Genomic DNA, 13,371 nt, shown 5'->3' on the forward strand with positions numbered 1-13,371 from the left:
ATGGGTCACACAGGTTCACATATCTGACTCTTAGATCAGTAGTTCTCAACCTTCGAGTCATTAACCCTTTGGGAGTTGAATGACCCTTTCACGGGGGTCACATATCAGATATTCTGCATATCAGATACTTATAATGCAATTTATACTAGTAGCAAAATTACAGTTATAAAGGAGCAACAAAAATAATTTTATGTTTGGGGTCACCACAACATGAGGAACTGTATTAAAGGGTTGCAGTGTTTAGAAGGTTGAGAACTACTCTCTTAGATGAAGTACACTTGATCCCCAAATGAGGCCCACAAATCTATAGATGGGACTTTGAGAGAATGTGCAAGACACCCAAGTAATACTTGGTAGTTGTCTCATTTTTCTTTTCTTTTTTTAAAGAATTATTTATTTTATGTATGTGAGTACACTGTCTCTCTTCAGACTCACCAGAAGACAGAGGACATTGGATCCCATTACAAATGGTTGTGAGCCACCATGTGGTTGCTGAGAACTGAACTCAGTACCTCTGGAAGAGCAGCCCACACTCTTACCCACTGAGCTATCTCTCAAGCCCTTCATTTTGCTTTTCTTACTAGCTTGATTTCTACCCATTCAGCCCACATTTGATTCCTCACTTTATTGCCCATTTTAATCTATACATTGTCTAAGTCTCATTTTGTAAATAAAACTGGGAGCTCCTGATTTCTTCTCTTGGCCTGATCTCCACTCAGGAAACTCACCTACTCACTGCGTTCTCTCCACATTTCCTTCCCCTGACAGAAATTAACTATGACAAAGCTATGGTTTTAAAATGCCCCCAAATCCTGTCATTTGCCATGCTCTCTTCTCCACGGCATCTGACTTCCTGGGTTTCCTGTCTTTTTAGTGTGGTACCCAGTCTCTCTATCAGGTGCCCATTGCTGGTCCCAGCTGTACAATCAATATTTTTATATTGAAGTAACATCCTCCAGCCTCTCCTGTCCCTGGAATATGAAATACCCTCACCACTCAGGATGCTCTGGTATCTTCACCCTATGGGCTATGCCTACAAGATCTTGGTATCATTATGGATACTTCATGATCCTCACAAGACAAGACTCTTAGGAAAAGGGTAAAGAAGTGTTAGAGCCCAGGGCCAGAGGTCAGATAGAACCTGGGCTTGGTCATCATGGCAGGTCTGGCTCTATCTGTGTCCCACTGAGAAGCTGGTTTTGAGTGAGATTGTTCTGGGGATATCTATGCCAAGTCTGGCTAGCATTTTCCCTTTTGAACTTCCTTCTGTGAATCCACCAGTAAAACAAGACTATAGAGCTCCCCAAGACAAATCTATTAGCCTTAAGCCTATCATTCCCTCATAGCCAAGTTTCTACGTTTCCTTGATTTCCATCATCCTCCATTCATGCACAGGTTTCAGTAAGTCAAGTCTTTGGTTAGGGTCTCAAATGCCCCCAGTGACTCTTCAGTCTCAGCGTGGCCCTACAAGTACCCCATGTAGATGGTGTCCCTTCAGCCTTTCGGCTTCACCTCTAGACCTCTAGAGGCTGATTCTTTCTATGTGTGTGATGTAAATGTGCATTCCACATTGAAGATGGACATGTACCCCTGCAGCTCCCAGACTCCCTCCTTGTCGTCCTGTGATTTCAAGCGCCTCTGGAGGCTTCCTCCTGCCTTTCTTGTTCATTCCACTATCTTCCCGGGCTTCTTTGCTCCCGTAGTTGCCTGTTTAGAATATCTGACAGCATTGAAAGTGGCAAAGGAGGCAGGCACTCAGGACCTGGAGACTCTGAATTGAACTCTTCACTGCCAAGTTATAAATGCATATGTATCACAAAGATACTGGGCTTCTGGGACAATTCTTGCCTAAAGGACATCTCCAAGATCCGCTTCTCCATGCCCATTGGCTAGGCCAAGACTCTTTCTATTCTGTGGACCCCTAATCGTCTGCATTCCTCCTTTACAAAACTCAAACATCCCCAGGTCTCCTGAAGCCATGGCCCTGACAGCCTAGATTCATTTGGAAGCTGGAAGAAATTTACAGAACCACAGGCCTTTTGCATGTCAGACAGTGCTTTATCACTGAGCTACAGTGCCAACCCCGCCTTTACTCTTCCATCTTTTTGGACATACCCCCAGTATGTCCAGCTACATTTTAATCTCATCATGTCTTGTACTCAGGATTGAGTCCTGGTCTGGCTCCACAGCTAAATGACCCCACCCCACTGAGAAGCTACTGCAGGGAAGGGACTGGGGATATATAATGTCCCGGATCAGGCCTTCTGTAACATTTAGGAGGTGACAAATAGAAGAAAGGGTGAGACTGTGCGTACAGATCCAGGTGCTGTCATGTAAGGATGGGGCGGAAATCTCTGGAGATCCTAAGCTCTTGTCTGGTTTCTGTTCTGAGGCTGTTGCTGTGCAGTGGTATAGCCTCATTATTCCTTGAGCCTTGCAGAGCCATGTGCCCTGTCGTAGTGGCTATAAAATCTTTGATAAAAAAGCTGATTTAAAACTTGTTGGTAAAACATGATTGAAGTCTTCAGAGTGGCCAGCTTGTTTTCATCTGGGTTTACCACTTTATGTAGGTTTGGCACAGAAGGAAGTCTTTGATAAATGAGGCTAGTATAATATTACTGACCTAATTAAACTAACATATCTTTTGTTGTCAACATTAAGTATAGCACAGATCTGACTTTTTTCTGTTAGATGATTAAGATCACAAGTTATGGGATTGTGACCCAAGAATATGTACACATAATATGCAAATATATCCACTGCACTTGAGTATCAAAATATAGCACATTCATGGGGCATTTCTTTAACAGAAAGATAAGATGAGGTGAGTGGCGCAAATGGGTACGCAGTGCCATGAAGGCGTCGGCACACTTCAGGAGTACAAGGTGATGGGGCTCTGCTTGCCAACCCCCAAATGCCACACACCACCACTGTACCATACGCAAATCGTCGCACCCAACCGTGTGGTGGCCAAGTCCGGCTTCTAGTACTTTGTGTCACAGCCGAAGAAGATGAAGAAGTCATCCGGGGAGAATGTGTACTGCAGGCATGTGTTTGAGAAGTCACTCCTCCGTGTGAAGAACGTTGGCATCTGCCTGCGTTAAGACTCCCGCGGTGGCACACACAACATGTACGGAGAGTACCGGGACCTGACCACTGCTGGCGCTGTCACACAATGCTACGGCGACATGGGTGCCTGACACCATGCCGGCGCACACTCCATCCAGATCATGAAGGTGGAAGAGATTGCAGCTGGCAAGTGCCACCGGCCAGCTGTCAAGCAGTTCCACGACTCCAAGATCAAATTCCCATTGCCCCACCGCGTGTTGTGGCGCCAGCACAAGCCACGCTTCACCACCAAGAAGCCCAACACCTTCTTCTAGACACAGAGACCCACTGAATAAAAAATAAAAACTAAAGACTATCAAAAAAAAAGATAAGATGACTCTCAGAAACAGAGGAGGAGTGGATCTGGGGAAGAAGGGAGGAGGGGGAGGGCTGGAAGGAGTCGAGGGAGGGAAAAATGCAGTTAGGATGTATTGAAAACCAATAAAACAACAGAGGTAGATGAGCCTTACACTAGACTGAGATATTAGTTGTCATAAGCAATTTAGATTTAAGAGCTAAAAAATAAATAAATTAGGTAAAAGTAAACAAATAATTAATTTTGAACTTTCGATGTCATTCCAAAATTACACTATGCTATCTGGAGTTAACTGACATTCATGTGATGTCCAAGTCGTTTCTGAGCAACTTAAAACACCAAATACATCAGTTGCTCTATGAGGAAACATGCTTCTGGATACTCTAAAATACTACCTCGGCTGGTGAGATGGTTCAGTGGGTAAAGGTGCTTGCTAACAAGCTTGACCACCCAAGTTTGATCCTTGGAACCCATGTGGTGGAAGGAGACACTGACACCTACAAGTTGTCCTCTGATCTTCACCATTTGTGAACATGCACTCCTGCATCGTGTGTGTGTGTGTGTGTGTGTGTGTGTGTGTGTGTGTGTGTGTGTGTGTGAACAAGCTCTCCTGCTTGCATGCAGATGTACATACATAATAAATTAAAAGTTTCACAAAGTATGAGTACATGGTAGACAAATAAAATATTTTATTTTCATAGGTTTCTCTTTAGCTCAGTGGAAATTCAAGTAAAAGTAAAATGTCTTGGTTATATGTATTTTTATCTGCAAAGGATACCTAAAGAAAGAGCTCTTTGTATGAGGAAGAATTCTGTAGGAGGACTAAAGGCTAAAGCAGTCCATAGGTTTCTGATGGACTAACCTTACAAATGAACTTTGTATCAACAGGTGGGTTGTCATTAAAACATCCATAGATTTCCCTAAAGACCTCATCATTATGCAAACATAAAACCAGAGTCTAACCCACAGTGTTAGAACACCTTTCTAGAACTATTGATTTGACTGGCACAAATTTTCAAGAGGTTACCGTTTTCAGCTCTGAACTGTTTCTTAAACTTTCAACCATTTTCTTCCAACGGCTTTCCCTGCCCTGAAGTTTCTGCTGAAGTTCTGAACTAACATGCTGACTGACTCAATTTTTCCATCAGCTCTGATGATCCCCATCAATGCCTCAGTTCTGACAGCTATTGTAGTGAGGTGCTAAAATTGTTTGTCTTAAAGGTCCAGAATGAAAGGTTTTCTTTGGGGTTTTCCCTAATATGTTTGAACCCTGTATAACCAGACAGTTCCACCACGTCCCTGTTCAAGGCAACTGATCTTGGTTTGCATCCTCAGCAGCATGATGTACACACATGCTGCACAAATATAGTGCAAATATATATAAATATGTAAATAATGCTCCTCCGGTATCTAACGGCTCCCATACCGTTCCACCAGGCATCTTCCATGCTGCTGTTCTCGACTGCTTCCCTTCAAGATGTAACCAAGTTTGTAGAATCTTTCTCTCTTTCATAACTTCTCCAGGAAACAGATGTCTTATATTTTGTGAAGACAATTTCTCTCTCTCTCTCTCTCTCTCTCTCTCTCTCTCTCTCTCTCTCTCTCTCTCTCGTGTGTGTGTGTATGTGTTTGTATCATTTTTAGTTTTCTATCACATAGGAAAACAGCTTTTAACAAGGTTTGTTGTTGATTTGAGACAGGGTCTCTCTTGCTCTGCATAGGGTTATTTGTCCTGTAACTCACTTAGTAGACCAAATTGGCCTCAGACTCAGAGATCTGCCTCCCTCTGCCTCCTAAGCGCTGGGACTAAAGACATTCATCAACACTTCCAGTGGATCTTATGTCTTATTTGAAACATTGATGACTCTTAGGTATTTTTCTAGATTTAAGAAAACTTTCTTAAGATGTATACAGCTTATAGAAATTTGACAGAACACATTTTTATAAGCAATGGTGGAAGCATTTTCTTTTTCCTTATTTGGGTCTTCCAAAATTTAAGAAGGACCTGTAGGTATTTCTATTTCTTTCTGATTCTGTGATTGTTTTGCATAGGGTCAATAAAATGTATTCTCTCATAGAAGTTGTCTTTAAATTGAATGACACATTTTAAGTCATGCATAGGGTTCTGGCTTTGAGGGCCCTACTTTTACAATTGACAAGTTATAGTAGTAGGTCTGGGGACCAGGGGATTGGGAAATACAGCTATGTCTAGTTTCTGCCTCTGTTTGGCTTTCTTGCTTCTAGGTTCCTATATCTGAGATTATTTATATGAGAAATCACTTCTCTAATTGCATTTGGTAAGTCTAATTTGATAAAATGAAACTCATTTAACAAATCCTTTTGAAAAAATTTTTAGTGTAACTAAAAGAATTACATCTAAAGAAAAACAACCCGGGCAGTGGTGGCGCACGCCTTTAATCCCAGAACTTGGGAGGCAGAGGCAGGTGGATTTCTGAGTTTGAGGCCAGCTTGGTCTATAGAGTGAGTTCCAGGACAGCCAGGGCTACACAGAGAAACACGGACACGAAAAAACCATATATATATATATATATATATATATATATATATATATATATATATAACTGTTCACTGCCTTCTAATTCTTTTGTCTACCTGCAGATTAGACTAGATTCTAAAATCTTTTTTTCTCTAATGTCTCAATACAGCTTTCAATTATTGAGGTCAATAAATCTTCTTCTAAAGCTCAATAAGCTATCCAGCTTGATGCTAATTTCAAACAGAGAGTCTTTAAAATGGTGATGATACAGGCAAAGGCAGAAACAGCAAAAGTGGATGAAGAACTACAGTCAGAATAAGACTGTATTGTAAGACTCTGACCCTTCAATTTTTTTGCTTGTGAGAAGGATGATATTGTTAAGATACACATACAGCCAATAAATAGCCAGTTTGGATAATTTGACAGAATTTGACTCAAGAAAACTTTTTGTTTATCCAGTGAGTAACTCTGACAACATCGCCAAGACAAGTTTTTGCTCAGAATTACACAAGTGACCCTTTTAAATGATACCTCCTTAGTTATAGGGTGTTAAATGGTAAATTTTCTCCAGACCAGCTATTGGTTGGATGAAGAAAAGTCTATGTGCTGCTTCCATGTTTCTTCTCAGGAGAGTTAAAACCCAGCTACACAAAACAAGGGAAAGGCTCAGTTACCACAGTGAGTTCCACAAGCCCCTCTATGGTCATCTGTGGTTTAATTGGTTACCTTTAAGTAAATGCACAGAGGGATGGGGGGACACTCAACTCTCAGCAATAAAAGAGATGTTCCATCAAATATCAAAGAGTGTAAGACCCAAAAAGGATGGTGGGCACCAAGGAATTAAGGCTTCTAGACATAACGGGGCTGGCACACATATGAACTCACAGAGACTGTGTCAGCATGCACTGGGGCTGTGTGAGTCTGTTCCAGAGTGGGGTCCTGGAGCTAAAAGAAGAAGAGGACTTCATTCCCAACCCAGAAGCTATCTCCAATTGATAGTCACTTGCAAATGAAGAATTATTTTTAGTTTTCTCCAAGGGAATCTCGCTGAGGAAACAAACCACTTTTAGGGGTAGGCCCCATGCCCAGCAAACAAAAACTGAGCTCAGCAGCTCCTTTGGAGGCTCCTTGTTTCATAACGTTAAGTCGGGATGTATTTTTTAACCTTGCAGGTCCTTTGCATATATATTATGACTTCCAGATTTGTATCTTTATGGGATTCCTGTGTACAGTGTAAACACGTGTGTCTGCATCCACATGCATTCCTTATGCTTTTTCTTTGGTTCTTTGTCTTATTTGGTTGTTTTGTCCTACTCATAACTGTTTTACCATATTTTATATTAAAAATACAATAATAAACCTTTCTCCATTAAAAAACATGAAACAGAAGTTGCTATATTATTGTTAACAATACTTTGTAGGGGGCTGGAGAGAGATGATCGGCTCAGTGGTTAAGGGCACCAACTGCTCTTCTAGAGGTCCTGAGTTCAATTCTCAACAACCACATGGTGGCTCACAACCATCTGTAATGGGATCCAATGCACTATTCTGATGTGTCTGAAGAGAGCAACAGTGTACTCATATATATAAATAAATCTAAAACACTAAAAAAGACAACAAATGCTTTGTATTGCTTATTTTAAAATTGTGCCTGCTGTCAAGAGTGGATAGAAGTTTAGCTTCTCTGGAAAGAACCCAGATGTTCTTCAACAAAGGAATGGATACAAAAAAATGTGGTACATTTACACAATAGAGTATTACTCAGCTATTAAAAATAATGAATTCGAGAAATTCTTAGGTAAATGGATGGAACTAGAAAATATTATCCTGAGTGAGGTAACCCAATCACAAAAGAACACACATGGTATTTATTCACTGATAATTGGATATTAGCCCAGAAGCTTGAAATAGCCAAGATTCAACTCACAGACCACATGAAGCTCATGAAGAAGGAAGACCAAGTGTGGGTGCCTCGGTCCTTCTTAGAAGGAGTAACAAAATACTCAAGGGAGCAAATATGGAGACAAAGTGTGGGACAGAAACTAAAGGAGGGGCCGTCTGTAGACTATTCCACCTGGGTATTCATCCCATGTGCAGTCACCAAAGGTAGACACTGATGTGGATGTCAGGAAGTGCATGCTGACAGGAGCCTGATATAGCTGTGTCCTTAGAGGTCTGCCAGAGTCTGACATATTCAGAGGCGGATGCTCACAGCTAACCACTGATCTGATCAAGGGGTTCCCAATGGAGAAGTTAGAGAGAAGACTGAAGGAGCTGAAAGGGTTTGTGGCCCTGTGAGGAGAGCAACAATACCAACCAACCAGAGCTCCCCAGGATCTAAACCACCAGCCTGGGAGCACATAGGGAGGGACCCATGGCTCCAGCTGTATATGTAGGGGAGGATGGCCTTGTCGGGCATAGGTGAGAGAGGAGGTTCTTGGTCCCATGACGGCTGAACACCAAGTGGTGGGGGAATTCAAGGGTGGGGAGGTGTGAGTAGGGGGTAGGTAGAGGCACATTCTCATAAAAGCAGGAGTGGGGGGGATAGGGTAGGAGGTTCCTGGGTGGTGGTGGGGAATGGGGTAAGGGGATAAAATCTGAAATGTAAATATAATATTCAATAAAAAATTCAAAAAATTTTTCAAAAAAATAAAAAAGAAATTTAGCTTCTAACAAAATGACAGGGCCCAGTGAGGTAATAGCCAGCATCTGAGGAGATGGGGCTTAGTGACAGAGGGCAGGGCACCAGTCCTGAGAGCTTGACCCTCTGGCTTTCTGTTGGTTAAATATGACTGAAAAGGTCTTGACACTGATGTCTAGCTGTTAGTTTCCTTCTCTCAACACCAACCACCTCACCCATACATGCAGCCAATCAGTGCAGGCCCTCTCGGCATCAGGGATAAAATGCTATACAATGTTAGTTGATCATCAATGATTTTGAAGAATGTTCTTGATCAGAGGGAAAAATATATAAAGATTAATGACTAAAGGATGAAATAATTCTTGTTAGATCCAAGAAATAATTGGATCTAGGATGTAATGAAAGGATGTGGGGGTGAGGGGCACACTCTTGTTTGCTTCTCTGAGATAAATACTTTTAGAAAATATTTTATTCAAGTCAGGGTTTCTCTGTGTAGCCCTGGCTGTCCTGAAACTTGCTCTGTAGACCAGGCTGGCCTCAAACTCACAGAGATTCACCTGTCTTTGCCTCCTGTGTGCTGGGATTAAAGGTGTCCAGCACCACCATCCAGCTGATAAATACTTTTTAAAGAACTTTCCAAAGACCCCATAGATATTTCTTCTGTCATGCTTTCCAACATATGCAAAAATTTCTATAGCAAAAAATCTATCTTTTTTTTTTTTGAGTCTGGTTATTACCATATAACTCTAGTTAGCCTGGAACCAGACTGGTTTCTAATTCACAGAGATCTACCGCCCTCTGTCTCCAAAGTTCTGGCATCAAAGGCATGCACCACCACACCTACAATTCTGGGATTAAAGACGTGGACCACTACACCTACTCAGTTCATCTCTAATGATCCCTAAAATCAAAACAATTCATTTAACACACTCTGAAGACAATACCTGTCCAGCATGGTGTTTCTACCAGTGAGCTGCTGCCACTCCTACCTCCAATCCCTAAGACCAATGAACTTTTTATAGAATAAACTTAGGATTTTCTTATATTTTGGCTTCAAAATCTACCTCTTGCCCCAACTTCCTTAAATATATTAATAGTTTGCCAGGAGTAGAGATTCTTGTTGGAGCAATTTGCTATTGTCAAATAAATATCATTATTCTTTGGTGAATGTCTCTCCACTTGTACTTTGGATTGACATCATATGTGCAGTCCTGGCCTCCATGCTAAGAGACCTCTCCAGAAGTTAGTTATGCAGGGCAGATGGTCATGCTGTTTGGATGAATTATGACGTATCGAGAGCAAGACAGAGCTCAGCATCTACCTTCTGGGTTTTCTGGATTCTCGGATGTATAGTTTTGAAATACTAGGGTTTATTCTATTCTGAACTGGTTACTAGAGAGCTTGCAATGACCCTGAGATATTGTGAGGTATCTATCACTCAGGTTTTAGCCTCTGTTCCTAGGGCAAAGCTGTGACCCTCACATATGAAGTCATAGGGTCCAGACAGATAGTCTCAGGCCATGGATTCAGGTCCTCTGCTCAGAGGTATGTTCCACATATTCCAATACTATCAAGTTCCCTATAGGCTGGATATGTGAGCATAGCTTCAAGCAGACTTTCCCTCCATAAAGCCACATTCTGGAACATGCTTCTGGATAGAAGGGGGCAGAAAGATGAGGCTTCAGAGGTATACATCACATCAGAAATGTTAGCAGTCTGATATCCTCAATGCCAAGAACATAGACACTTGTGGCTCAGGGGAGCCAATTTCCCATACTTGCTAATATTTGCTCTAGGCAGAGTTTATCTGATTCTGTTTTATGATCATGTCCTACCTGTGAACATGTCCTTCTTGTGTTCATGTTCTGCCTATGCTCATGATCCTTGGGTCCTCAAGGTCTTTCTGTATTCATGGTATACCTGTACCTTTGCTCATGGTTTAAATGTGTTCAGTATCTATTTTTGCTTTGGATCTATTTATGCTTAGTAGCAGTCTGGTGCAACTACTGTAGCTGCATGGTGAAACAGACATCATTTCTCTAGCAAAAGTTGGAGGTCAATGTGTTTAGGTGCAGTGAGTATCTATGTGCAACTAAAACTTTGTATCAGTCCTGTTATGTATCTACCACACTACAGAACAACGCTGCAGTGCACAAAGGCCCAGCGTGTGGCTCACCATTTGCAAGGAGATCACCAAGTGTGTTGGGGAGATCATGTGTTGACTGCTTCAGTTTCCTTGCTGAATACCTGCATACAAACCCAGAATTCCAGCCGTGGCAATACAGAGTGTCCTGATGCCACTGGTAGAAATCTGGATTTTGCTGACTTTGACAGTTACTCCTTCTCCCTCAACTTGGATCAATACAAACTAGCACAACCTGCAGTTTACAGGATCATCATGGTGTCCCTGCTACCAAGGATGTATCTTTTAGGCTACAGAGAAACTTGGAGAGGGGCTGTAGGACACAGGTAGGCCTGGCAATAAGATTAAGGGCAACACTGCAACTTGATCTTACCTCAGAGCAACACGGTTACTCTGGTGTGGGTCAGGGCAGTAAGAAGGGAAGAACCTGCCCCAGGCTCAAGGCTATGCATAGGCATTGCTTGAGGATTCCCGGAAGGTGGGTGGGATGGAGGAAGTAAAGGTTAGGGTGGAAATGAATGAAAGAAGGCAGGAGAAAATGAGGAAGGGTGGGTAGACCATGAGCCCCAGAGTATCGATGCTCTGACACAACCTCCCTATACCAAGTGTCTTGCTTTGTTGGTCATTTATGCTCCATTTGGCTCATGGATGACCCATTTCTTAAAAAGGAAGCAAAGTGAAGACCAAGATAATCCTGCAGATTATTCTATTCAGGTCGCTGGGTGGATGCCTGTTTATAACAGATAAGTATAAGAGGATTGCAGCACCCTCCGGCGCAACCTTCCCACTTGGCCAGGAGTGAAGGTAGCAGGAGTGAAGACTGCTTCTGGGGAACCTGTCCAGAAGGGGACCGTCTCCCGTTCTGGGATTCCCCCACTGTGTGTGGTGGCTCTATGTATGCAGCAGATGCTGGGGCTACCTGGGTGGCTTGGGGAAGAAAGAGAAAGAGAAACAGAGCAGGCAGGGGAAGAAGACTGTCCTCCAGCCCTTTCGTGAGCTCCCTGATCCATGGACTATATTTTGACCCCTCTCTGAGCCTCCCTGGCTGTTGTCACACCCATATCTAGTGGGTACCTCACTCACTGTGTCCCACAGTACTTACCACCCATAGGAGCTCTGTCCTGGTTATGCCTGCCATAAACTAGCAGCTTCCATGAAGTGTCAATAAGTCCATTCCCATCCTGGACCCTGAATCTCTTGTAACTCTATTTCCACCCTCTCCTAGATTCCAGATCCTCTGCCTCCAGGACCAGTGTGGTTCCCTTTGTGGGTAAAGCTGCTTCTGCCATGGCTGGGTGTTTGGGCATCTGACCTCCCTATACCAGCCCTGGCCTCATCGCTTCAGACCCCCTATGCAGACAATCATAGTCATCCATGGAAGACTCTTCACACCTGATCACACTCTTCATCACTGAAGCTGCCCTGGGTCCTCACAGTGCTTATCATACATAAAGGAGGCCTGACCTTGGCAAGGCCAGAGGCTGAGTCTGAAAAGCCTCCACAAGAACGTCTTTTAAATAGTGTTTCTGTGGCAATTAGGCAGCATGGGGGAGAAAAGGAGGGACCCTTTAAAGCTCTCTTGGAGCCCCACCCCCACCCCCACCCCCTTTAAACTGGAAATGTGAAAGACTAGTCCTAGAAGGGAAAGACAGGAGGCTAATCACTGTGAGGAGATGAGACAGGGAAGGGTGAACCGCAAGAACCTTAGCCCTGGACCTGAGGTCCTTGTGAAATCTCTGGATGCTGAGGGAGAACACACCTCTACATTGTAGTTGGAGGACACTCACCTCTGCCACATCCTGCACGTTTATCATCTTCTTGGTCTGAGCCACATGGCCCACAATCCCAATGTCCAGCGGGAAGACGATCTCAGAGTCAGGGGGCACCAGGCAATCCTCCAGGAGGCTGTCTGGCTGCACGCTGAAGAGCCGCGTAGCAAGTTCAGCTATGCCGTTGCGCTGGCGATACATGAAGAGGCTGCAGCGGTCAGCGTGCAGGATGGTGCAGAGGCGCCGCAGAATCTTGAAGACCACGCGTTCCATGTTGACATTCTCCTGCATGTCCTGCACCAGTTCAAACAGTGCTGCACTCTCTTCCACCTGACACAGCTCTCGAAGGCTGCCACAGTCTGCCAGCAAACCGTCTCCGCAGGCCCCTGCCACATTCTCAGGGCTCAGCTTCTTCCCAAAGTATTGGTGGGCAAAGGTGGGGTTCCCATCCAGGAAGCTGCGTACTTGTTCCTCACTGAGGCTCATGGTGTTCCTGCTGCTGTGCCCAGGGCTTTCTCCACCCCCAGGTACACATGGATTCTGCAAACTCTGTTGTCAGCAAAGTCTTTCTTAGTGATGATTAGGGAGCCCAGGAGAGGTGATGACTCATACCACATGAGTGGCCCGACCTCTCTTCTCAGAGGCCTGGCAGTCCCCACTCCCCTGGGGAAAAAATGGATATTAAGAATTGGGGCTTGGGGTAAAGCTTGGTGGGCTTCCTGTCTGTCACAGGAGTTATGGGCAGCTAAGAGAAGGAATGTCGTTTCTGGTGAAACAGGCCCCGAGACTAGGTAATTTCACAAGCACACACTATGACCCTCTGTGCTTGGGGAGCTGCTGAAGGATTTGGGTTGGTCCAATAAAAAGTCCCTGGTCTTCCTTGGCCCAAATACCCTG

General features: G+C 43.7%; 1 protein-coding gene and 1 pseudogene across 2 annotated transcripts in view; one reads left to right on the forward strand and one right to left on the reverse strand.

Annotated features, from left to right (window-relative positions):
- Pde6b (phosphodiesterase 6B) overlaps window positions 1–13,012 on the reverse strand; it is a 42,526-nt gene extending 29,514 nt beyond the window's left edge. Inside the window, exon 1 of one of the 2 annotated variants that reach the window (XR_013111624.1) lies at window positions 12,493–13,012. Coding sequence is in view for 1 of the 2 variants with exons in the window: in XM_034509162.2 (XP_034365053.1) it covers window positions 12,493–12,960 (468 nt within the window). In the remaining variant the exon portion in view is untranslated. The remainder of the gene's footprint in view (window positions 1–12,492) is intronic. The other variant, XM_034509162.2, reaches the window with a different exon arrangement.
- LOC143442993 (large ribosomal subunit protein eL20 pseudogene) lies at window positions 1,170–5,938 on the forward strand (annotated as a pseudogene).
- Window positions 13,013–13,371: the final 359 nt, after the last annotated feature.

The sequence above is a fragment of the Arvicanthis niloticus genome, chromosome 7 (assembly GCF_011762505.2).
Source record: "Arvicanthis niloticus isolate mArvNil1 chromosome 7, mArvNil1.pat.X, whole genome shotgun sequence".
Taxonomy (NCBI): domain Eukaryota; kingdom Metazoa; phylum Chordata; class Mammalia; order Rodentia; family Muridae; genus Arvicanthis; species Arvicanthis niloticus.